General features: G+C 41.3%; 1 protein-coding gene across 20 annotated transcripts in view; it reads left to right on the plus strand.

Moving 5' to 3' along the window:
• The window catches only part of PPARGC1A (PPARG coactivator 1 alpha), a 672,898-nt gene that overhangs the window by 572,644 nt on the left and 72,869 nt on the right, over positions 1 to 27,385 (plus strand). For 12 of the 20 annotated variants that reach the window (XR_010841088.1, XR_010841090.1, XR_010841091.1 and 9 more), the window contains one exon: positions 6,122 to 6,301. Coding sequence is in view for 6 of the 20 variants with exons in the window: in XM_067036339.1 (XP_066892440.1) it covers positions 6,122 to 6,301 (180 nt within the window). In the remaining 14 variants the exon portion in view is untranslated. The other 8 variants (XM_067036345.1, XM_067036344.1, XR_010841095.1 and 5 more) reach the window with 6 other exon arrangements.

Here is a 27,385-nt window from a genome sequence, read left to right on the forward strand (position 1 = left end):
GCTCAAGAAATGAATATTTCTGCTAATAGCATGTCGGTATTTTTCCCTTACTCCATGGACATTCTTGCTCTCAAAGGCAAACTGCACAACCCAGGGTACTAGGGTTGGAATCCAGTGTTTATTCAAAAAGGCACCCTAAGGCAGTTGCAGAGGAAATGCTACATGTATGAAAAAAAAAAAAAAAAGGTAGCCGGGAAACTAAGCTGATCTGGGCAAAGCGGCAGCGACTGTCTTTACTAACACTTGTTTTCTGAGAGCCTATGAAAGAAATGGAAATAATTAGAAGGACCCTGAAAGGGTGGTATTTTGTTGCTTGTTCTCCTTATATGGAGCAAAGTAAACTGCAGTAACACTTCTCGGCAGCTGGTATATTCCCTACTGCCACAGGGACAGCAGATTTCTGGGTGGAGGAGTTTGTTTATACCTTAACAAATACAGGCTGTTTTGTTGATTAAATAAGCAAGAAAAAAAAAGAAAGAAAGAAAGCATGCCCCATTCTCTGTTTTCAAACACTTCCCCAATTAGAAAATGTCTCATAAAAATCCATCACGTGATAAGATCTTGCTTTAGTCCCAAACCAAGTCCACTTGGATGTCTTCAAATCTGAGTCCTGAGGGAGTCCACATTTTAGCTAAGAATGTAGTTACTCTGTCATGAAACAGAGAGCTTTGCTACTTGCTGGTTTTGGAAGGAAAATAAATTAAAAAAAGATTGCAGGGGATTTTAGTTATTATATGGCCAGGGCTCCATTTAGAGTTGGTGGCATTCAAAGCTGGCTTTAGTCACAGCATGATGCTCCAAAAGTCCAAGTGTTTCCTTTCTTTCTTTCTTTGCGTTTTTTTTTTTTTTTTTTTTTAAGCGTTACTTCACTGAGGCAGAGGGCTGCCTTTGAGTGACGTCACGAGTTTGAGCAGCTAGCAGCACAGGAGAAGGGAGGCTGGGTGAGTGACAGCCCAGCCTACTTTTTAATAGCTTTGTCATGTGACTGGGGACTGTAGTAAGACAGGTGCCTTCAGTTCACTCTCAGTAAGGGGCTGGTTGCCTGCATGAGTGTGTGCTCTGTGTCACTGTGGATTGGAGTTGAAACAGCTTGACTGGCGTCATTCAGGAGCTGGATGGCGTGGGACATGTGCAACCAGGACTCTGTATGGAGTGACATCGAGGTGAGGTGGGGCTGGGCTCAGCACTGCAGCCAGGACGGAAGCTTCCCTCGCAATGCAATTATTCCTGTAAGAGGGGGAAGGGCTTGGGCTTGGGCGAGGAGAGGAGGCAGCAAAGTAGCCCGGGCAGGAGCTTTGGGAAGGGAATCTCAATCTTATCTTAACTCCAATAAGTTTGCTATTTTAAGGTGGCTCTGAGATACCGTGAACAAATCAAAGCTCAGCTGCTGTCATCAGGATCTGTTGCAGTTAGAAACTCTTTCCATGTGCCTTTGGCTCTGTTTCTACTCATATGCAATATTTATGCCCTAAGATATTGATATGAATCAGAAGCTGAAGTCTTTCCAGTGGTGTTTAGTGGCCTGGTTGGAAAAATGCCATTTCTATTTATAATAAGATGAAGATAAAAATATTAAAATAGATGGGCTCAAATCTAGTCAGTTTTGACTCTAGTCTGGATTTTTTTCTTCTTCTCTCTGTGTTCATCAGAGAACTCACAGAATGCTAAATAATCCTGCTGGGCTATTTTAGATTGCTTTTCCCACAGAACACAAAACAACAAAGCGGATTCCTTTAAAACTCCTCTATGTGGTTGAAAGCTTTGGCCAGCAAAGAAAACAAAAAAATGCCTTACAGTGCAAGGTTTTCCATCAGCGTCAGTGGCAGGGAAGCCAATGGTTAAATCTCTCTGTACCACGGAGAGCTGCCTGAAGCCGGAGAGAGAGAATAGAGTTTATGCAGGACTGTGTGTGGAGCTGCTCGCTGCTTGTGTAAAAATAGATGGTAATACATCAATTCCACAGTCTCTGCTGGCTACAATTCATACAGGGGGGAAAAAAGCGAGCCGGTTTCCTCGTAATCTCTGGAGTCTAGAGTGACTAGCAGGGGGGACGGAGGACCGCGGCATGTTCGCATTCAACACAATGGAATGTTCTCGGGAAGTTTGGCCAACTTGGGAAACAAGCAAAACTTTCTGTGGACTCTGGTGAGATGGACCCGAATTGAATTGCAGGGAGGATCTGAGCAGCTAACAATGAATCTGGCAAAGGGCTGGGAGAGCTTCCTCTGGGAAGCTGGGGGCACGTAGGGTAAGGGGAGGATCAAGGGCTACACGTGATTTGATTAAATAAGATGTCCATGTGGTGCTGCGATACACATCTAAAGTGAAAATAATTTGGCCAAGGCCGTCTGCGAATGCATTTTTCCTCTCTAGTGAGGCATGCCCTGGATTCTTAACTCTTCGCTGGGCTTGCAAATGCTGGCTCCGTTTGTCCTCTCTTGCCTTGGCAGATGCATATTTGCGGATTGTAACTGTTCTTATCCTGTTGTGATTTCTTGGTAAGGTGCAAGAGTTATGGATAATTCATATGTCCTGCAGCTCTTACGAGTCAGGGTTCTAAGTGGCTTCAAAGTCCTAATTGTCTTTGAGTAGCTGGAGTATCCTGCGGGCGGTTGTCTGGCTGGTACTGTGGGTCTCAGCTGCTGCAGTTTCATTTTTCCATCCTGTATTCTTCCTGATGCTGCTAGGAGTTGACTGAAGAACTAGATCATATGGAAATAGGGAAGATTTATTTTCCTCATTGACATTCCTGCAGTCATTTTCAGATCAGTGTCAGAACCGTTTAGAACAGTGGCTTTTTAATTTTGTTCTTAAGGAGGTGAGGTCTCGGGCGAATTGTCCAGCCGTGGATTGAGTTGTCGGTCAGCTGAGACGGGCCAGTCGCTTCTCTATTGCGCTGGAGGCAGCAGGCTGCTAGCAGCCCAGCCTTGGTGGTGGCAGCCCTGGGAATCACCTCCGCCAGGCTCAGATATTACGAGCAGCAGGTAGTGTAGGTCGCTTTCATTTTTTGAATCATTAATGTTTGCTGTCATCCTAAAACGTATTATGCCCTTTTGCACATAATGACGGGACAGTACATTGGTTAATAAAGGCCTCTATCACTATAGCTACTCAGAGTGGCCCGTGTTTCACAGTTTAATGAAGGTGATATCCAATAAGCTTACCAAGATTGATAGAGACAGTTCCGATGACATAAACTGTACTAAGACTGTCATTCTTTCCTGACCCCTGCCCTGCCCCTTATCCCCTGTCCTCATTTTTTTTTTTTAAGAAGTAAGATTCTTTTTTCATTAATGTAATTAATGTGGCCAAGTCCACTCTTTCTGCTCTCTCTCTCTTTAAAATTTACCATCGATGGCACAAAAACCTCCAAAAGGTTAATGGAGAATTATACTTAATTATAATGTTTCATTATCATCAGTGCAGTTAAGCTAATTTATTGTCTGCTCTTTAAGAAAAAAGTCTGTTGGGGGTGAAATAACGTACAATAATTAACCTTTTGTGTTTAGTGACTGCTTTATCCTCTTAAATCTTATTATAAAATTAAGGATATGGTTGTGAAATAGCTGTCATAGTTGCAAAGAGGCAGTAGAATGTGTCTCTGTAATTGCAATAAAGCACACCTGTTACAGATGTATAGGGAAGCAGTAAATATCAGAGTGTCAGATGAGGACAGTTACAGGGCTCGGACTGTTAAGTCTGGCATCTTCCAAAGGCCAAATATAAATTAATAACAGGAACACTTGCTACCACTAATGTGTTTTAGATTATCAGGATAATGCCACGTTCAGAAGCCCTGATTTTATTAGCACGTCAGCATTGGCAAGAGCACATGCACATTTTTCAAAGATAACAGAAAAGCAAAAATGAGAGAGGCAGACAGAGAGAGGAAAGGAAAGAAATATGTGAATTACAGCAGAGTAAAATACAAAAAAATCGATCTGATCTTTTTAATGGTTTTCAAACGTTACTGAAAAATACATATTTCTGAAAGGTTAAAGGGTTTTGAAGAAGTCATGCCTCGAGAGGGCTGTGAAAGAGGGAGACAGCAAGAAGTTGTCCACCACTTGGTATCAGCATTCCCAAACACGGGTTCTAGAGTATGCTCTCCACAAAAGGAATTTAAGCCAGATGTAGAGATCCTACGTTGTCTAACTTATTTTTCTTTTTTGTTGTCATTTTTATTGTTTATGCTTTTTATTGTAAGGACTCTCCCCTAATCCTAGTGGGTTTTGCACCAGTGAAAAAGTTCTCCCCTTGTCTCTGAACTGGTCGTGTTGTGGAAGAGTTAACTGTGTGTGTGTGTTGGGGGGTGTGTTTGTGTTTGGAGGACAAGCAGTGGGCAAGTGTGGAGACTGGGAAGTGTTGTGCCTCTAACAAAATCCAAACACTGTCCCAGAACAAATTCTTTTCTTCAGCCCAGCCTCCGCTTACTTATCAATCTAGTCAAGTATACGGATCTGTAACTTTGGGCTAACTCCAATAATAAAAGAGAAAGACCAATAAAATGATAAGGAAAGAGTTGAGATGAAGGGGGTTGCCCTTTCTTGGCATTACCTTTGTGACTGCAATTTGGGATCTCAGTGGGGCCCAATGGTCTTAGGGAGGAAGTGCAGGAATTTTCAGGCTTCTCCCAGCCTCCCCTTACCAACTGCTGACTCCATTACCCAGTACCTACTGCTCAGCGTGGCGCTTACGATTATGCGGCTGCACATGACCCGTGTAACGTAGCCTGCCAGGGATGACAGGGGTGCTTGAGAAAAAAAATCTGCGTAGAACTTATTTTATTCAAAATCTAAATGTCAAGCAGTATCTTTAGCTTCATGCCCAGCTGCTGCCTGGATGGGAAGAACTCCCCAGCATCTCTCCTGGCCTTGGAAGGGAGGGCCGTGAGGGTGCCACCTCAGAGATTGTGCCTTTCAGTTGAGACCCCTCGGCTTGCAGATAGATAAAAGTCCTTATGGCTCTGGCATCACCAGATCCCTTCAAAAGGAACTTTCTGCAGGGTTCTTCACAACTGGCAGTGATGAATCAGCAGTCCGATAGCCAATTCGAGGTTAGAAGCCCACCTTAGGAAGTAGGTCCACTTTCCTCAAAAACCCACAGTGCAGGAGAGTTAACAGACCACTTACTCTATGCAAGGAGGTGACAAGCAGCCCAGTCACGGTAGAGGGTATTTTAAGCCTCTCAATATATTGAAACCATTTTTAAAACTCCAAATAAAAAATTATTCTTTTGAATTCACTTAGAGCATAGTTTAGGAATATATAAATGATGAACAAAAACATAGTTGTGGTGTGCTAGACTGGGTTTTCTTTTCAGACTTCAGGTGATCCCAACGATATACACATATACACAGACGCACACACACCAACACACAAGACTTGCAAGTTACACATAGTGAAAGATAACAAAGATCATAAAAAATATGATTTTTGTCCTTCATCTCAATGGATTTATTTTTGACCTGTTTGAGAAGTTCAGAAGCTCATGGAAAGTCAAGTAAAACATTTAAATAACAATTCAAGAGAACCATAGACACGTTAAAGGACGTTGCATCATTAGTTGCTAAATGAATTATATGGATTATAATGGTTAAAGAGAGAGTAAATGGAGAAAGTTTTCCTGATATAGTTCTTATGGTTTTTTTCTCCCATTTAGTAATCGTTTATTTTGTCTCTTGTACTTATGATGCAATTCCAAAGTGAAATCAAATTTGTATCCTTCCCTCAAAGGGCTTATACTCTAAGAGTAGAGTGAAATTTTGCATATAGTTAACCAGAAAACAATTTGAAACTTGGTCAGTGATAACTGTCAAAGAGGTACCAACAAATCTAAGTTGATTTCTAACTGGACGAATCAGAGAAGGCTTCATGGAAACATGGCATTTACTATGGATTTGGAGGTAGAATTTGGGATGGAATGGTTCTGGCAAAGTATCCTTTGGGAGCAAAGTGAGTTAAAAAATTTAGGATGTTTATTCTGGGGACTAAAACCCTGGAAACCAGCTTTGGTGGTGTCGTAGAATTAACCAGGCTTAATTCCTATCACATGCTATTGCAGTTTAATAAATTCCTGCAGTTAATGAAAGCTTTTTCCTTTCCTCCCCTGCCCCCTGCAGTGTGCTGCTCTGGTTGGTGAAGACCAGCCTCTTTGCCCAGATCTTCCTGAACTTGACCTTTCTGAACTAGACGTGAACGACTTGGATACAGACAGCTTTCTGGGTGGACTCAAGTGGTGCAGTGACCAGTCAGAAATAATATCCAATCAGTACAACAATGAGCCTTCAAACATATTTGAGGTAAGGACACCCCTTGGTGAAAATTAATTTCTCATTGAACTTGGCTTATGCCACACTAACATATTATTGGCCTGAACGCATAATGAGTTCTTACTTTGCTGTCACCAAAAGACTTTTTATCATACTTAGGCACTTCCTATTTTGTGGAAAAACGATTTTGGAAAACAATTTTTTTTTTTTTTTTTTTTTGAGAATTAAGGCCCTAAGGACCCACAACAGAGTGCATCAAACTCTGTTGAAATACTAAGGGATTGTGAAAGAATAAATGACAAAGAAGAACAAACGTCTACACCTGTTTATTCCTGTCTATTTCCCACAGAAAATGGTGCCTACTGTAAACTAATGTAAAAGAACACATTTCTTTTTAACCAAGGGGTGAGGTCTACCCTTAATTATTTTACAAAGTAGGTGAGCAGTTGTTTTTTTTTTTACTGTCATTGTCATATTTATAATTGTACCTCTGATTTCTTTATATTATGGGAACTTCTAAGCCCAACTACTCTGATATTTACTTATAAATTAGTCAAAATTAATTTACTTTTCAGTAGTGAGAATTACCTCCCAGACTCTAGACTCTATTATAAGCCTACCCTGTAATAAAGAATGTTAATCTGCACCTATTAAACAGTTACTTTGAGAAAAGAAGTTTTTTCTTACAAGATCAGTACTCATTTACTTGAAAATAAATGGTTTCTTAGAGGGACAAACTCTGGCAAGTGAATTGAGTAACGATTATCAAATCAACTAGTTTTCAATATCGCTACCACCAGCACCACCAGTATCATGTAACATTTTCTATCTACCATGTGCCAGCCTCCATACAAAGCCCTTTAAATGTATTTTTTATCCACCAGCAGAGACATTTCTTGTACTTCAGTGTTGTTTGGTTGAAATCTCAAGTCATTAAGAAAGCCAATTTTACAATATTTATTGAGTTTTTCCAGCACCCAGCACATAAAAGGCACTGAATAAATGTTTATTGAGTCATTAAGAAAACCCATTTTACAATATTTACTGAGTTTTTCCAGCACACAGAAGGTGTTGAATAAGTGCTTCGTCAATAGTGAGTGAATGATGAATATGATATGTTCTTAAGAGTAATAGTAATAACAAAATGGCCAACATTTTGGCACACTTTTGCTTTATGTATGTCATCTCACTCATCCCTCAAAACAGCCTATTGTTTAGGTGCTATTATTATCATTCCCATTTTACATATGCAGACAGTGAGTTTCAGAGAGGCTAAGTGATTTTCCCAAAATCACACAGTCGACAAAGACGTGGGATTTGAACCCCAGATGCATCTGACTTCAAAGTCTATTATCCTTGATTAAAAATAGAATAACAGTGAATTTGGGTGACAGCCATCCTTTACATACCAAGCTGCTTCTTTGCTCAATATATTTAAAAATAGAACAGAATCTTTCCTTTCAGTGTTGGTTGACATGGAAGCAGGTATATAGCTGGTGAGCTGAGGTGGCTGTAGATTCTGTTGACCGTTAAGGTTTTATAATATGTCTGGAGCATTAAGTGAGTCTTAGAAGAGTGCTTAAGGTTATGGAGTGAAGGCTGGGGAGAAGGAATCAGGTGGAGGAAACACTGAGGGTTTGTGGTTAGTTATACTTTCCCAGGCTTCTCAGCCGGGTCTCAGAAAGTTCATGTGAGGACTTGGCTGGTTCGAACTGGTAAATTGAACATTCCTCATTCAGTACACTTGTCAGGTTACAGGCCCATTTTAAGTCATGCTGCATTAAGTAAACAGTACTTTTAAAAATGTCCATCTCCATAGACCTCTTATCTAAAAATCGACTATTTCATATTGGGTGAATGCCATGCATTTTGTAGAAGATGGTTAGGGAAAAACTAAAAGGTGGTTGGGGTGATGGCGTGGTAGTCAAGGCCTCCCTTGTGGGCTGGTTGCAAAAAATACACCTTTTTTTCATGGCTGGTGTCCCTGTATTTCATGTCGTGGCACCTACATAAGGTACTTCTCATTTACACTTCCGGGACACTTGGTTTGGCAACTAGTTATATATCTATAGATGCTTAACCTACACAAAGACACCCCTTTTGTTTTCCTATATAACTTTCTACTACTGGTGGAATTGTTCTCAACACTCTAAACACAAGGTTTATTTCATTTAATCTCTCATCAGTTCATTTTAAACCAGTGGTTCTCAACTGAAGGCAATTTTGCCTGCCTGGGGATATTTCGCATTGTTTGGAGGGATGTTTGATTTTTAGGACAGGAGGCAGAGAGATACAGCTGGTATTTAGTAGGTAGAGACCAGAGATGCTGCTTAACATCCTGTAATGCACAGGACAGCTCCCCACAGCAAAGAATTATTTGGCCTCAAGTGACCATAGTGCTGAGGTGAAGAAACCCTGTTTAAAAAAAAAAGTCGCTGCAGTTTTTAGAAAACACTAAAGATGAATCCGTCAGATTTCCGAGAGAGAAAATAGAGTTAAGATACAGGATATGAAGACTTAGAAGCCATATAAAATTATCAAGATGCCCAGGGCCCCAGGACTGATATGTCAGGAATTCTCTTAGTGGCAGACAGCAAAAGTGACTATCTGTAAGTACCCATAACAGTTTTCTCTGATGTCACAAAACTCATTCTCCTTTGTCGATACCAAGGGTAAGGCCAAATATGGCAATACTATTACACACAGCAGCAGCTTCCTCAGCATTTGCATACAGAAAAGATGCCTCTACTCTTTGCCCTCTAGCGTTAAACTCAGACATCTTTTCTATAACGAAAAAAAAAAGTGTGTTTTGAGCATAGGTGGAATTCTAAAATTGTGTCTTCCCCTGTGAAGAAGCTCCATAGGCAACAAAATAACCCTTGAATGGCTACAGCTTTGCACATTGCTTCTACCAAAGCTGCATTACCCCAAAGGCGATTCCCAGCGCCTGTGACTTTAAACCTCTCACAGTGGACTTTCACCTGTGCTCCGTTGTTCTCCTCCAGTTCTCAAAACCCTGCCTCATCACATTTGTGAAGGCCTTGTACTTGAGCAAGCCCAACAGTCACGGTCTCTGCCACCTCTGATCTGCCAATAACAAGCATTATCTACCTCGGATTCCCAGAATAAAATAAGGCACCGAGCAGTTCAACACTTTTCCCTGACTCAAGTATCACATTGATGACACCGCTGGAAACTGGCCACAGGATTTCTGAATTCTCATCAAAGAGGGAAGAAAGCGGGTATTTGGAGTTACATTTGGTATTGCAGGATGTTTAAACGTTGGGAATAAATAGAAATTTCTTCCTTTGACCTCTTCCATAATTTGAATCTTAGTTTGATTTTTATGTATTGAATAACTTAAGAAGAAGAAGAAGAAAAAAGAATGGCATTGAACGTCCCAATTTGGGAAACAGTGAATTCCCGAGTGGGGGCAGAGTGTGAGCTGACACGTAATTGTGCATGTTGGTTGAGTAACTGGGCACACAAACAGCGATATCTGCTTGCACAACCTATGTTTGGATGTGTAAATGCAGGTGACCACGTGTGATTCAGAAGCCACTTAGCAACACAGGACACAAGGCCTATAGGTGCAGCACCCAGTTTTATCTTATCCATGTGTCGGGAAAACAGGATGCTGTCCCTGGACGGGCTGGTAGCAAGATTTATGTTTCAGAATATTGCAACACAACTTCCTTCTCTCTGTTGCTTTGTGCATTGTTTGAAGGAGGAGAATAAAGGAGTACTTTTAAAGCATGGCAGTGTGTAAAGATGGGTGGCATGGGTTAGGTTAAATAGCACATTGGCTCTTTTGGGACATTGTGGGCCGCCTTGTCTCTGCTTTATTTTAACCTCTGCTTTGATGCCTCCTTGATTCCACTGAATGGGCATCTTTCATTTGTTGGTCTGTTAACTTCTGAATGCAACTACTTAGGGTTCTTTAGTACATGGAGAGTGAGAATGTAGCTGTCTCTAGGTCATTGCTCATAATACGTACTGAGGCTGCCTTTGCTAATGGGGAGGGAAGGTCTCTAAGCTGTGGCCGGCATTCACGTTGGGTAATTACTGAAACTTGCAGGAAGGTCTGATACTGTGAACTTTTGTAAAAGAAAAAGGGTGGTTTCCTGCTATCTGTCTGTAAGGTGTCCTGCTATATGCCACCGGGGAATGGTGGATGGAAGCTTTCAAGAATATTCCATCATTATGGTGGGAATATAGATGATTTTACATTTTTTCCTTCGACTTTCAGTTGTATTCTAAACTTTTTCTACAATGGACATATATATATATATATATATATTTTTTTTTTTTTGCTGTACATGGGCCTCTCACTGTTGTGGCCTCTCCTGTTGCGGAGCACAGGCTCCGCGGCCATGGCTCACGGGCCCAGCCGCTCCGCGGCATGTGGGATCCTCCCGGACCAGGGCACGAACCCATGTCCCCTGCATCGGCAGGTGGGCTCTCAACCACTGCGCCACCAGGGAAGCTCTACAATGGGCATATATTATATACTTATGAAAAAGTTAAAAACAACAGATCTTGGCTATTCAAAAGACTGTGAACATTTTGGGAGCAGGGAACCAGCTTGTCTTGTTCACTGAAGTTTTTCTAGATGTTTTCTTAGAAAGCAGGAGAAAGTGTGTGCTCAGTAAATAATTGCAACCTCATGAATGAGTTAACCATCATATATTTATTGATGGTGTGAACTGCGTTAGTCAGTGTGAAAATTAAATATAAAGCTCCAATAGATCTATTTCCTAAAGGACTTTAAATCTAGTTTGGGAGGGTGAAATCAGAAACCATTAGCAAATAATGGAAAACTGTGTATACAAATATACATATATATGTCCATGTTCATATATATCAGTAGTTGGAGAACAACGTAACACTATATACATCCATGTATACGTGCACATGTATATTTATATGCATGGGGTTATATATTATATATATATTAACAGTTGGCAAATATTGCACGACTGTGTGTATTCATATATACATGTATATATGTACGTGTGTGTGTGTGTGTGTGTGTGTGTGTATCCTAGCTAAGGAGGGAATCAGCAAGAATAACATCACCAAGGTTAATAAGAGAATAAGAGTGAAGTCTTTTCATAGATGGATTATGAAGGTGAAGAGCTTGGTTTACTCACAGTGAAAAATGTATTAATGGGAGCACAGGAGTAAGATAGGTAAGTCTGGATTTAGGGTGGGTACAAAATTATGCCAGACCCTGAGGACCCAGTTGCAAGTGTTTAGAGTTTCCACGATAGGAATTAGGGTGCCACTGAAGATTTTTAGCAGGAGAGCAATGTGACGGAGATGGTATTTAAGGGTGATCGTTCTGATCGTTTTAAGAGCTATGGACAAGCAGAAAGTAGAGGAAATCCGACAGCAGGCTCTGCTGCATTCCAAACCCCATGCGATGCAGGTGCAGGGAAGGGACAAGGTGACAGCAGAGGGGATGGCGGAGGGAACAAAATTTGAAGCACCTCAAAGGAAAATTCCATCAGTCCTGATAAATATGAGTTAGGTTAGGGAGGGAGGTGGCAAAGCAGAATAACTTGAACATATTCCAAAGGGAATTGGAACTTCATGGGTATCTATCAGGTTAAGTTTCTGCTCACCTTTAGGAGCTGAAGCACTTTCTTGGACTGAGTCATATTACAAAGGGGCTCCCATCTCCCTGCTGCATCAGGGGCAGAACCTATTTAACCCAATCCACAAATTCACGTGGTATCTGCTTTTTCTCACGTGTCTCCTTGGAGGAAATTCTGTGGCCTTCCATGGAAATGAATTCCTGCTTCTGACTGTGCCTGAGATCAGGCAGACTTTTCTATGAATGGCAAACCTCTTGGAATTTTAATAAAACAAACAGAGAAAAAAATGTGTGTCCAACCACCTCCCCTTAATTTAATCATCAGGAGAATAAATTCTCCTTTTTTAAGTGGAGAAACCAAATTCATTTACAATAATCACTTCTTGAAGATTTTCTGGAATTTCCAATTTGCAATCAATAAAGGTTTGTCATTTAAATTCAATTTATGGCCCACAACCAGATTTTTGCCACACTTGGTAATGACGCTTAGGGAGAATATAAACTTCAAGTAAGAAAATAATAGCCATTTAAGTGGGGAGATAATTGGCTGTAACATAAGAACATTGAAGAATGTTGAAACTCCTGGAGACTTATGGAGTATTTTAATAATTTATGTTGTACTTATCTTTGCATTTGTAGTCTACCACAAAATTTCAAATTCTGGGTATAAATCAGTTAGATGTTCATCTTGGAGAGTCACAAATCAGGAAGCAACAATCTGAACCAGCCTGTGTGCTGCTTTATTTTCAATCTCTACTGTAGGCTTATCCAGCTGGGAGACTGAATAGTGTTCACGTACGTGTGTGTGTGTGTGTGTGTGTGTGTGTTTCTCTACACACCTCAGTTAAAGACTGTTTAGACTTCTTGTCTTGATAACATCTGCCTTATCTTGGGAACATCTGGTTTATCACCCTGTTTCCTCCTCGCCATTATGCTGACCACTGGAAAAATATGGCTCAGGTGCTCTGACCCATGGGGCTATGTCTATTGGCATCAATCCCTACCAATAAATAGTAAGTCAAAGGATGCCGGTTAAATGACATCCTTCACCACTAACTTTCCTGATGGTTGCTTTTGTTAGTGTAAGTTGTGGTTACAAAAGATGAGGTCGGCTGCTGTTTTTCAGGGAAGTCAATCCAGTTCTTAGCCATTTGCAGTTTGGAAAGTGAGAATCCATATGTGTAATTGGGCACAGTGATTGTAGAAGGTACTAGTTTGTGTTTTGGGGGATAGAGACCAACTATTTCGATACTCTTGGCGCTCCAAGAAGGAGGTGAGACATATTATGGACATATCTTGGGCTTTTCCTACCTCCTGGACTCTCCAGTGGGTCACTGAACTAAAAATTACTCCACCTGGATATCTTTGGAGCCAGGAAAGTGGAGACCCACATTCACAAGGAGGAAAACTTGGGGAGGAATCAGGAAAAAGTGGCGCACTGCCTCTTAGATTTACTTCAAAGATATTAGTCGAGGTTAAAGTTATTAAGATTCAGGATGCTGCAGTGGACAAACTGTCTCTTTGTATAGCAACTATGTGCGCTTGCATAGTAAGCTTATACATAGTGTCTGCTTGTCCTCCTCCCCCTATCTATATGAAATGTTGTGGAAACACAGCCCAGCAGATGGCTCACCTCTGAATGAGATCAACACACAAAGCAGATAAAAAGATGAACACTAAAGACCGACAGCCAAATTGTTCTTCCACTGTTCTCTATCCCAGACTTCACATTTTTAACGAGGTTTATCTGTCCCGATAATTATGTGCCTATTCTTTTAGCAATGAAAACTTTTATTGTGTGTTTTATAAAATGAATTGCCTGCGATGTAAAACAATTTTGTAAGGACCATTTTTTTTCTTCTTCTTTAACCTCTCAGGTTAGTTTCAAGATTGTGCGCTCTGAGGTATAGTTTGAAAGCAAAGCAGGGTACTGCTTAGCAGCTAGAATGAGAGCAAGGGAAAAGGGAAGAGAGATACACAAGGAAATACACACTCTTACTCTTGGCAAGGGCAAATTTTTACGAAGATAAATGACTCTTATCCATTACTCAATTTACTCCAAAATGATAATAGGAGATACTTTTGTGCCTTTTCTGTATCAAGATGATAGAATAATTTGCATAGTTTCAGATCCTAAATGCTGATGCTGTGTAGACCTGCCCATCTCCATTACTAGAGCAAGTTATTCATTCAAGGTTTGCAGCAGGATAGATTAATGAATTACCAGATCTTGCGTAAAATGACTTGGCTTGACTTTTAAACAAGTAGGCTTTTTTTTTCTGGTTTTTTTTTTTTTTTTGGCCAGTCTTGTGATTGGTGTTAATGGGCTCTTTCAAGCCCCCTCTAGAGTTGTTTTTCTGGTTTGTTTTTTTTTTTAGAAGTCTCTTTGTTAACTATTTCCCCCACTTTTTCATTCTCTCCCAGACTTCTTCTGCTCAGAAGCAGTTAGTTCAAGGAGGTAAAAGCAGGCCGGTCGGGCAGGGTGGAGGGAGGAGACCTAACAGCCAAATTCTTGGTGGCCGATGCCCTGCCCTGTGCCACCTCAGCATGATTTATTGGAGCCTAGTCTTCGGCACAACCGAGTTTAGTGTGAGATCCTTGGTGTTTCTCACACAATATGCAGGGCTGGAGCTATGAACTTCGAAGGAAAGCCTCAAAGCTATTTGCAAAGTGCTGGTGCTTAGTGAATACTAAATTACATTTAGGAAATAGTCTATTGCTACCAGTTATACTTCATTTTTATTCTTGACACAGACACCTAAATCAGAGAATAGTAACATTTCAGAGATTATGGAAGCAGTTTGGGTATGTTCCAACACTATAATAGGATCAGAATTTTAAGGCCTTTGTACTATTACCAATAGTCACTTAGTTTCTACTGCAGTGTACTTTGTAGGGAATTACAGCTTTTACTAAAAAGATTAAAATGCTATTATGCAAATGATTGCAGTATGTTATTATGTTTACAAATTAACATCCATGGCTCAACACACAAATTAACTAACTATTCTATCTATGTTATTAAGGATTTAATAAAGTAACTGTTAATAAAAATGGGGAGCTTGGAACACTTAATAGGAAACAGTTGTGATTTAACACAGAACTCAAGCCTTGTGTTTAAGGTTCTAGGTGATATAGTGGTAAAATAAAGTTGAGCAAAGCACAAAGAAGCACTGGGACCGTGAAAGCCACAGAGCTGCTTGTCTGAGACACTGATGACCATGAACAAAATAGCTTCAGGCTACAATATACAGTGGGCAGCATATCAATAAATCTAAGCAAAGCACACACACCACCTTCTATTAATAAATAGTTCATTGAAATGATAATCGCCCTACACTTCATGTTTGATATGTTCCATACACACAGAGAATACTTAAATTATTCAAAAATGGAGCTCAGAGCAAATTTTGCTGTGGCGAATGGGATTTAGCTGCAGAATATCACCGTGTGATAAAAGAGGGGAAGGCTAGGTTCAGACTAAGATGGCTTTACAAACAGCCTGCAAATTGCTATTCCTGGCTCTTCATAAGAGATCATAAAAGCAAGGAGATAAGAACCGCCAAGGTCTCTGAGAAATTAATGTATGTGATTATGTTATCTTGTGGGTTGGTTTTACTAGACAGACCGACAACACCTTCACTTCAGTCCAGCAGGAAAAGTAGAAAGAGATGTAGATTTTGAATAACAAACTTTGTTAGAGTGTGGAAGTTCCGAAACACTAGAATTAAAATCTTTCAAAAAAGATCCACGATTCCGGTCAGTGACTGCATTGCTAGATCTCAAAATGAGAGCTAAGGGTGTTACTTACTCTTAAGCAAACAAACAAACAAAAAAGGAAACAAAAGAATTACTAGAAAATCCTGCAGCAACGTAATTCATGTTTCAAATATTTTTTATTTATTTTTCTTAATAGTCACATACAGATGTTGAAGACTTCTAGATAAGCAGTAAGCTTTTTAGGTCTACCGAAAAACAAATAATTAAATGAAATAATAAGTAAACTATTATCCTTTTAGATCTACCTACAGAGGGCCACCAACTTGGACTTCTTAGCAGGAATATCAGGGTGTACTTAAAGAAACATAGGAGCGGGGAAGCAACCACAAACTTGGTCAAGGTTTGTGCCCTTGCATACAATACAAGCAATTTATTTTGTTCCAAATAGCACTTCTGTCGTTGGGAAACTACTTATGCAAATTTGTGATATCTAGCTTTAGCAAGGCACCTGGTTCCCTCATTTCCTTCCACATTTGGATAAATTGTGTTGTTCTTCACTGTTCCACATTTGTCCTTGTGGAAGCGAACACTTGCAAATTGGTTGAAGCTTGCTAAGAGAAAGAAAGAAAGCGGGGAAAGAAAGGAGGAAATGATTTGACCAAAAACACTGTCTGGGACAGCTTATGATTTGATGGTTTGTGGCCTTGTCCCATTCCCAGGCACCTGATCGAGAACGTGGTACAATTCTGTTATGCAGACGTTCCAGAACTCTCGCCAACATTCACCTGACATGACCAAGGTTTAAAGAACTGACTGTAACTTTACACAGCATAGTGGAACTGTGTGCCTGTGTGTGTGTGCATACACATTCGCATTCTTTTTTTTTTTTTTAAAGAAAAAAATGGGATACTTGCCATGGCTGGGTGGGAAAATAATTAGTCCAGCAGACAAATGTCTTGGCCCATGTTTAAACAGAGCTTTAAGGACACAGTGTTCTCACCAGTCACATATCTAAATACAAACCAGTGTCAGCTGCCATGCAGACCAAAATGTAATAGCCTGCTTTCACATAGGTCATCGCCGGTCCATTTTGGTCAGAGTCACACTTCACATCTGTTTCTGTGTGCTGCAGCCCCTTAAGGTGGCAGCAGGCTTCGTAAGAGCACAAACAACCCAGCTATAAATTGCCACTGCTGGAGTTACTTTGAATAAGTGTGTACTGTTTCATATTTATAACAGGGAGCCTTCGTAATATGCACAGTGAATATATAACACAGATCAGTTCAACAAGCATGAAATTGTATGTTGTCAACTTGTCACATAAATAGAGTCATATTCTGGCTTGCGATAATGTTGAACTAACACTTTTTCCCCCCAGAATTGTCAAGAGGGTCACACAAAAAATTGGGAGGTAGCACTTCCTTTGGGTAGATAAACAGTCAGGGCTATTGTAAAGTTGATATTACCGTTGATGGGTTCCTTTTCTCCCTTCTCTCCAAAGTGCTTACTTTTCTTGGGTGAATGCTAATTGGCTAATCTGGTGTGTTTCTTCTGTCATCCAATGGTATCATTTTCAGTCAGTGCTAGAAGGCTTTTTTTGGGTTATGTATGTGTGAGAAGCTTTTTTTGTTCTCCTTTGAAACAATTTTTTTTTTTTTTGTATTCTTGTAGCGCAAATCAGTGCTAATTGTCATGAAATTCTCTAACCATCTTCTGGCAAGCTCTCTGTTTCATGTGCACTCCAGTTAACTCTTAATTCATTACCAGAGCCCTGGGTCATAGTGAAGGCTGGACATTTTGATCAGACTTTACCACGACAGAGAGAATTTAGACAGATGCAGCAGAGAAATGATTGAAGCAAATGTGCAACTTACTGAAAGGAGAAGGGGACAAATGAAACACACTCACCAGTCTCCGGGGAGCAACTGCAGAGACCAGTTTCCACGGTGGCTGATATTTCGGCACCAGAGGCATGAGTAGAAATGGATGCCAAGTATTTTTGAACTTTGCAGAAATTCTTAGAGTGTGTTCAACACTCCCCACCTTCCTTCAAATGGTCTGGAGACAGAAGGTGTTGCCGGCTATCTCTGCCGTCATGTGGATTTTCCTGGTTAAGATGCCAACTTTAGAACCTCAGGACTGTGCTTTAGAATACATGTATTACCGAGGGGGTATGACTAACACTGATCTTTCATCCCCTGTCACTTGTGGTATGGATGGTCACGTTTTCTCATGGAAGACACCACTTGCCGGCTGAAGCTACTGGTCTCCAACTTGTGCGTATTTTCACATTTCTTCACGCTTCTGGATTTTAACAGTTTCTCTATTCTCTCACTGATGTATTTATCCCTTCATTAAAAAAAAAAATTACTGTCAACCATTAGCATGCCCATCTCCTTGCCACTTTCTGAAGATACAGTGATTACGTGTAGACAAAGTCCGTGGTACCATGAAGCTCATGGTTAGTGATGAAGACAGGGATTTAAAATCAAGTGAGATAAGCTCTCTGATAGAGAAAGCAAAGTGGGGGCTTTCCCCACCTGCCTGTTATCCTGGTTATCGCTCACAGATCATTTCTGCCCTTCTCTGGGTTGGTACACTTATCATCTTCAGAAATGCCTTCACCTCGACATGGAATTTTGCTGGAGAGCATCTCTCCTAGCTAATGGGACCTTCTGTTCCAAACCAAGAGCCCAGGCATAGGGTCCATCAAAAGCAGAGCACTGGGACAGAATATTTGAAATTAGAGAACCTGGGATTTATGGTGTCCCACACACTGTGTATTGAGAAAAACAGCAATTTGCTCATTGGAATGGCTGAGAGAAGAGGAGAGGTAGTCAACCTCAGGAAAGAGGGCAAGGCTGTCAGCAGAAAGTTCTCTCGCCAGTATACAATGCTGCCGTGAGCGGAACACTGAGCCCCTGGCAACGTATTTGGGGCTCCTTTGGATGAATACCATTTTGCAGCATTTTAGGCCTGTTGACATTTCTCTGTGAGAATGATATTTCAGTCCAGCTGGAAGGCCTGACACACTTTTTGTCCATATGCGACACCTTGAATATGTGGCTTTTCCACAGATGGTCCTACCTGCTTCCATGAATGAGGCAGGCACAGGAAGAATGCTCACTAGCTCTTTCCTCTTCTCTCTGGAGGTACCAAGAATTACATCTCTACTGGGCCTGATTCAATTAGATCTCTTTCACTTCCCTGTAATTCTCCGGCTTAAACTGTTTCTCCCCAGTCCTTTCCGAGAAGTTTATTTCTGATTTGAATGGTGCTTGTGTAGGGAAAGAAGTCCCTCTATTATAGGAATGCCCTTGGTTTTTCCATGGACTCTTGGCCTAAGGACATTAGCTTCGCTGGGTGCCATCACATTTGTTCAGAGGTGAAGCTGGAGCTTCTGTATTCCAGACATAGTTCTCCCAGGTGTCCAGGGATCCTCGCCAACTCAGATCCTGTCCAGAAATGTTCTCATGTCAGGATCCTCTCGTGTCTTGCCAGCACATGTTTAGCAGGGACACCCTGCTCTCCTCTGAGCCACTGATATCAGCTTGCCTTTTCTTTTAGGCAGTGCTGCCTGATGGGCGGGCTCAACTCCTGTTCCCACTGGAGAAGGGTCTAGGCAAATACCTGAGCATCTGAATGCCATGATGCTGCATGGGTTAAGTGACTTCTTACCCTGCTGGTCCACAGTTCTAGGACTCTGTGTGCAGTAGATCTGAGAGTTATATTAGGTCACAATGCCACTTTCTAGCTCCTTTAATCCTATCACCTGGCAATCCCAGCAATGTAGCTGAGGTAGTTTCCTCTGTCCTAAAGGAATTTGTGTCAATTTCTCCTGGGACAAATCTCATCTGGACTGCTTTGCAATATTTGTTCCAACTGAAAATTTTGACAAAGACATTCTGTCCACACAGAGCCAAAGAATTTTCTGTGTTTAGATGCATTTGGAGGTAACTGAATGTTGCCTGGTCTTGGCAGATAACTGAGTCTGACAATCCACGTAGCATGATCCATGCCCTGTTTAATTTGTCTTTGAACGGCAAATGTGTTTCTTCTCTGAGTCAGCAAAAGGCATGATACCCTCCAACGGTACTGTGTGACCTCCCTCCTGCTTTTGTGATACGGAAAAACAAAACAGCGATCCCACTATTTTTCCTTTAGTTGCTGGTTCGTTTTTATTTCCAGCGACATGTTTCATAGATGAAAGGGAAGACGTATGTTCCATAGATGGGATGCATTTTTACTTAATCACAGTGGTTATTTTTATGATTCATATGAGGAGACCTCACTTCTCTGGCCATGATTAACTTAGTATTACTAATTGTCTGAAACATAGCTGAGAAACATACCATTTGTATAAATGTCTCTGAGAAGCCAAACCAGATGAAAAAAAAATCATACCCTCCAACTCAATACATTTTATTCCCAGATAAGCTTCTCCAGCTCTCACGTACCACTTGCTTCCTTTTGTTTTACTTGCAGTTTACACCAATCTAGTTATCTGTGTTCCAAGCACATGGGAGATTAGAAGAAATGATTTAGAAAGTTAATGAGCTTGTAGAGGCAATGGCTGAGAAGTAGGAACTGGCCAAAACAGATGAGACTAAAAACTACAAAAAGTAGACACTTACTCAAAATATGACTGTCTGGGGCCATTTCAGTTGAGGGCGAAGCGCCCTGTATTTCTCAGGGCTATATTTCTAAATAGCTCCCTGTGGCCATTTTACGATATCACAAAATGCTACGAAAATCAATTCTCATAATTTTTAAGATGAGGGAAATATGTAAATGATTTTGAAATCTTCCCATTAAATGCTTTAATAAAAAATTGGGTGATTAACCATTCAACTTCTTGATTCATCTGCACAAGTGCCCATGTGGATTAATGCCTGATCATGAGAAATAAATGAGGCATATATGCAAACACACACACACATATTTTTACATCTAAAAGGTTTTCCTGGGGTCCGGATATCATCCTGTTTTTCCCACGTAGTAGTACCTAATAGGAGAACATTCCATGTAATGTTAAACTTCATTGTATGATCTGTCAGATCACTTTGTCCCTTAAAAAAAACACAACTGGTGGGATTTCCCTGGTGGTGCCGTGGTTAAGAATCCGCCTGCCAATGCAGGAGACACAGGTTCGATCCCTGGTCCGGGAAGATCCCACATGCCGCGGAGCAACTAAGCCTGTGTGCCATGACCACTGAGCCTGCGCGCCTAAAGCCCGTGCTCGGCCACCTCAATGAGAAGCCCGTGCACCGCAACGAAGAGTAGCCCCCGCTCGCCGCAACCAGAGAAAGCCCTCACGCAGCAACGAAGACCCAATGCAGCCAAAAGTAAAACAAAACAAAACAAAACAGAAAGAACACAACTGGTAAAAATTTCCTCCAATAAAAAGATCACTGATTTTTCTTTTTCTTGTCAGGAGTAAAGCTCTTTAGCTATAAGGCCATTGGTCAAGACAAATACAGCTCAGCAGTTATCCTTAAATAAGTAATTCCCTGCATTACCTTAGAAGGAAATTACTGATACTTTTCCCCTTCGTTGCTTTTCTACCCAGTCCCCAAATAAACTACCACTCCAGCAATGCATAATTCATGTGTCTATATTCTTTGAGAACACATTCAATTGTATTACCAGTACTATGAGTAATTTCCCCCCTTTTTTTTCCCATTTTGTTTGGAGATCCTTATAAATAGAGGCTGTAGGGCTTGCGAGACAATCACTAAAATTCACTGCTTGGTTTTGGGTAAAGGATTTCAGGTAATGTGCAGCACTGAGTTCTCTAAATCTCATTTCTCTCTCGAAACCCAAGGAAAGCTATAGCTGTGTCTTCTTTATCCAAACTCTCTGGCCCAGCTCTGTCACCTTTCACCTGAGGGGAGAGAACGGACAGCATGGGTTTCTCTATATGGCCCCTGAGCTTGGGTTGAGCCATGACCCCTCATTAATATTCAAACTTTGGCAATTGCAAAGAATGCCATCCACCCTGACTACTGTAAGCAGCCTGGCTCCCCTGGTACTTCTCACGCTTCTCCCTTGTATGAAGACATTTGTGCTTCTCTTCATGTCCCCTTCAGGAATCATCCTTCTGTTGTTCAATTTTTCCCTTTCTCTTTATGGCTGTCATAATAGCTCCTGATACAGTCGGGCAGTGGTGACCCTGTCCATCACTCACCTGCAAGCTATTCTTGAACCAGTGGATGGTCCCTGAGTGACCAGATTCATTGTGCCGGTGGTGGGCCTTTCCACCCGACCTTTCATCCAGGAGCATAAAAGCCCATCCCAGGCTGTGTGCAGGTTGGCAGCCCTGCCATCTCAGTGTCCTCCATGGGGCTGAGCAGTGGAAAGGAAAGAATCGATGCAAATGAAGTGCGGAGGCACGGACAGAAAAAGATGTGCAGTGGGGGGTTCTCAGAAATTAAATCTGTCCTCCTTTGAGTGTCAGTGGAAATGAGTCTTAAGAAATGAGAGTCCAAAGGAAATTTGCCATACACCCAATGTCCATAAACTGTATTAGAACCATATGCTACACTAAAGGCCAGTGGTTGGCTGGGTCTGTGTTCAGTGGGAACCTTCACCAGGCAAAGGATAAACTATTAAATCCCTAAACTTAAGAAGCTATCAGTGGCCCCTCTTAGGCAGAATGAGTATTATTATCACATGTGCCAAAGAGCATCTTTTCCTTTTGTGAAGGTCTTTGCATTGTGGCCATAGGGGTCTGTCCTTCCGGCAGTATCCCTCAAGCTACATTTATGAACTGCATGAGGGCGTTCCCTCGTATCCTTTATAAGTGTGCCTTAACTTGTTACCTCATCACCTTCTCCGTGCCGAGCACAAAACTGCATATTTGGAATTCTGTCTCTGATGTCTGTTAACGGATGGATTTACAGTGGTTCTATCAGACTCAGGGAGAGGAAGAGAGAGAGAATAAAATGAACTTCCCGGCCATTTAGACCAATCCTGCTAAAAATAAGACATCTCAAAGATCTGAGAGCGTGCTCTCCAAGAGATGGTTTGTAAACAGAGCCAACTGTGACAGCAGCATGTGTGCACCTGCCAGACTAGCTGTGAACTTACCTTCTAATTCACTGAAACTTGCTCCTCAGATTAAGATAGATGGGTGGTTATAATGGCAGTTGCAAGACATGTGTCAAGCTGGTGTATGTTGGCACGTAAAGACACTGTTGTATGTCTGCTTTGGACGTCGAGTATTCACTCCCCTGTCCTACGGAAGAGGGAATATTTCTCACACTCAGTGAAGAGCTAAAGAATTGGTACCTTTATGGCGTTCCAGAGCATGGGATTAGCTCTGCCTGTGTCCAAGGGATCAGCTGTTACCTGGGAGCTCATAAAAATGCGTGGCCCCAGCTTCCCATGGCCCACATTGTTCCCGCACTGTGCCCATATTTCCCGGCCTGTTTTGCCTCTCTCAACAGATCCAGACTTCAAACACTTGCAGATATTTTGTTTTTGTTGTCATTTCCTTGTCAAAAATTGCAATGAAAAGAATTTATCTCATGAGGAAAAGTGATTACCTGATCGCACAAGTTTACAGTACCATAGCTCTATGACGGTTATCCTATTTCCTGGAAGAATCAAGTACAGAGGCTAGAAAGAAATGGTGGGATGGCAAAGGATGGCTTATCTCCCAGGGTGTTCAGGTTTTTCAGAAGTTGTGAATGTTTTGGCCTTGCTTTGGTTTATAGGCTGGAAACCTGGGTGCAAAAATAGCAAAGCAAAAGGATCCCCTTAACCTGAATTTCTTACCAGTTTCTGTAGAGCAGTTGAATTCTTGGTCATCTTTGCTATTTTAGCAAAGACCTCAGTGAGCTGTCTTTGTTTAAAAGGGAACAGTTTACCCAGCCCATGTGGGTACCTGTTTAGGCTGACTCGTGGGTTAAAATTTACTATAGGATGCTCTGATACAGGAATTTATTTCAGTCCTTCTTAAATTGACCCGTTTATTGTCCATCTGAAGAGCATACACTATGTGCAAGGCACTAATTTAGGTGCTCAAAATACAAGGAAGTATTATGTCCATAATACTTAGGACACAGAGTTGGTTGTCTAGTGAAAAGACACTTAACAAATTATAAGATATTGGGGTGGATTTTGTGGCAAAATTAGAGATGGGAGTAGATGAAGACACAAACAGAGGGGTAAAACTGTCTGCTGAAAGGGGGAAAATGGAGGAAAGTTTGTAAGTGTTGGTAGGTTATTTATTTGAGACTTCATCACATCAGGGGTTAAACATACTCCTATTTATTTATAAAATATAGTAAACTGCATTTCTCATCTCTTAGCAGGAAAACGGAATGGCCAAGAAAAAGGATGCAGACATTAGGCCCTTAATAACGTTTTTTTTTTAATGAATCTGCCTTCTAACAAGGCCGCGTTCTACGTCACGCTTGGCAGTCCAGTAGCTCATTAGATTTTTAACAAAAGCAGCAGAGCTAAATGAGAAGAATTCCTCAGTCAGGTACTCTTGGCAGTATCCCTGGGAGCAAATGTGACAAATAGAATCAGAAATGACTTAAATAGTCAGCTACCACCAGCCAAACTTAAAAAAAAGCCCTGAAAAGACCAAAAATGGAAACATATTACAGTTATCTGCATTCACAGTGCAGAACAAGTTTGGTCTTATTTAAGATAATTCTCTAGTGCGTGCTATTTTTAGCCCAAGGGTAAAGCTCCTTTAAGAGTCTTTGGCGTTGCATCCCTTTAACCTGGCCTAACAAACTAAGCCAATAAGCTGTCTGATTTTCCTTGTCCATCCAGGAGGAAGAGAGATAGCTAAAACAAACCACTTTCGGGGAAAATGTTCAGCCTATCTTGTATTAGGAGCTTTTTTCATATAGTTTTTAAAAATATCCCAATATTAAGTGTTGCCTGTCGGAGACCAAAATGTCAAACTTTGCTGTTTTGAAATTGTAGGCTCACGGTTATAAAAAGAGAATTTTATAGGCCTAGCCTAATGGAAATAAACATTACTCCATTACCTTCAGTGAAACCAAATCTTTACAATTCAGGCTATCATTATTAATGTCTATGAGAAGAAAGAAACGTTTCCAGAGGGTTTATTTATTTATATTTTTAGGCAAAGAAAGACTGGTGAGCTGTACCATGGCAAATGAAAGTTTCCTTAAAGCTTTCTCCTCAGTGACTTTGCAGTGTGTAATTTAAAAGCAGAAAGCAAAGAAAATGCCTTCTTAAAACAGTAGGCTGGCTATTCCTGGTATCTTTCTTTCTTACATAGTAACAACCCTTTGTGAGACAATTGCTCTGTCAATTCTTGTCTGTCTGTCTCTATATGGTATTTACAAACAACTCTATCAGCTTTCTATTGTTCACAGCCCTGTGTGTTTTTTGAGGGTGTGGGTTGGTGGGTGTTGGGTGTATGTCTGGAGACATAGGCATGAGCTATCTCAGTTTAAATCTTATAACCACAGGTGTGGATTACAACACTTAACAGTGCATTAATTTCTACTTAGTTCATCAAAAACAATGCTGTTAACCATCCAAGTTTAAGGTTGTTCCCAGATTGACTGGGTTATTGAAATTCAGAAGACAATTTGCCAATCCAGTAGATTTCAGCAATCAATAACCAGAAATTTCTTGAGCTCATAGTATAAGCAAGATGGTACACCAGGTGAGGTGGCAGTTAGAAAGGTGATTAAAGCAGGACTTCAGTTCTCAAGGAGACTTGTCACGGAATGGCAGAAAGAAGTTGCCCACGCCCACACAGTGGCAGTCAGAAAAGTTTAGGACATTTATAGAGATCCAGACACCATACCTAGGTTTCCTCTCTTCCAGAGTGATTCTACCTCAACTAACAGCCTTCTCATAAACATGTCATTAGGCCCCTGATAAATGAATGCCCCACCACTCCTCTTGGTTATGCATGATTTCTGTCTTCCCACAGATTAGGGATTTAGGAGTTAGTATTTAACCAGAACTCAAATTCCCTGGTTCCCATTGCTTGCCCTCAGTGTCAGTAGGATGGAATTGCTGTTTTCTATCAGGAAGCTTCAGAAACACTGGCCAGTCGCATGACCATCTCCAAGGATATATTTGCTTCCTTGAGCTGCTCTATTGCCTGTTAAATGATCAAATGGTGCCTATTTCTGCAGAGCACTGGTGGGGTCTGGGCATTCTTTGTCGTGCCATTGCAGTCTGCTGCCAGGGAGGTGTTTTGTGCTTTACAAGCTCGCTCCTGATCTTTAGTCCCCTTTAAGACCGGCTGTTAATCTTTAGCACAGGCTGACTCTGCAACCCAGTGCATGCCAGGTTGCCTAACTTCTTGTTTGTGTGCTCCCAGGGATCAGAAACTAGTTTGCTGTTTTTCCCCCAAACCACAAGCCTTAGGGTCACTGCCTCCGTCTCCCCGTTCTTTGTTCTCCATGTTCGGTCTGTTGTTGAAAACTTCCTGTTCTTAGGTGAATGATCACATCTTCCTCTGCCATTTCTTTTTAACTCTTATGAACTTGTACTTGGTGATCACAGCCCCTTTTAGTGCTTCCCTGGTGGTGTTGTTCCCAGCTACTTCAGAAGGTATCATATCCTACACACGCCATACTTGATGATGAAACCAACCATTATTTTTCAGCTTCTGTGCGTCTAGAACTTTGCCAGAAACTATGGTACCTATAAAAGAAATATATGGACTTTAGGGATTATCTTTCTTCGAGGATACACAACTTTGTGAGGAAACAAGACCTACTCATGGGACACAATTGGACAGTGGGTGAAATGTGCATGGACATTCAACAAAGCCCTATTCTAGGCACAATGCAAAATATACGAGTCAGTGATCTAGTCCCTGTGTTCAGTTTCCATTAGAAATTAATTGTCCCATAAGGAAACATGTGCTCATTGGCATGATATTAGCAAACTCCTCTAAGAGTTTTAGAATTGGGAAGAGATCCATAAGACCTGTGTGGGAACACAGAAGCCAGATCTTCTGAAACAGATGTTGAGAATGGAGAGAGATTTCCATCGGCAGAGAAGAAAAGGAAGCATTTCAGACATCCGTTTTCATCTCTCCTACATACTTATTGCCCACCTGCTATGTACCAGGATTTATGCTAGCTGTTGGCATAACAAACTGGATGTGACAGGGACCGTGTTAAACGCAAAGTCATGGTGGTGGACAGAGCCCAAGCAAGGGATGACTGGGAAATAAGAACGAATCTAAATGGGCAAAAGGGAAAGTAGATACAAGTGAATACAATCATAGCATTGGAATAAATTAATATGGGGAGAGATTAGTCCAGCAATAGGGAAACTGAGGCCCAGGTACCTTATGGGACTTGTATGATAGATAACAGCTTGAGGTCAGGACAAGCAGGGGAAGACAGAAGACAGGGCTTGTTATCATGGAAGAGGTGTTACCTTGCACAGAGGTTGCAGGCAGAGGCCCAGTGAGGAGGCTGTTGTGGTTTTCAAGCTTGAGGTAATAGGACTGGAATTAGGAGATGGTGGTGACAATGAAAGGAAGGGGTGGATGTGGGAGACGTTGTGAAGAAAGAATCAGTGAAGATCTTGATCCCATCCAGTGAGAGGTTCGATGCTGTGGTGGGAGAAAATGGAGTAAAACTGGCTGTGGTTTCAAGCCTGGATGATTTGGAGACTTTGGGATCAGTTAAGGAAAATAAAAGAATCAGAGGAGGGTATGTGGGTCATGGCAGGAGCTGAGAGGAAGGATCTAGAAAGTAATGCGCTTCGATTGTAAGGATCCTGGGGTGGCTGCTATTGGAAGTCTGTGGAAAAAAATATAATAATTG

Source organism: Kogia breviceps, chromosome 6 (assembly GCF_026419965.1).
Source record: "Kogia breviceps isolate mKogBre1 chromosome 6, mKogBre1 haplotype 1, whole genome shotgun sequence".
Classification (NCBI taxonomy): domain Eukaryota; kingdom Metazoa; phylum Chordata; class Mammalia; order Artiodactyla; family Physeteridae; genus Kogia; species Kogia breviceps.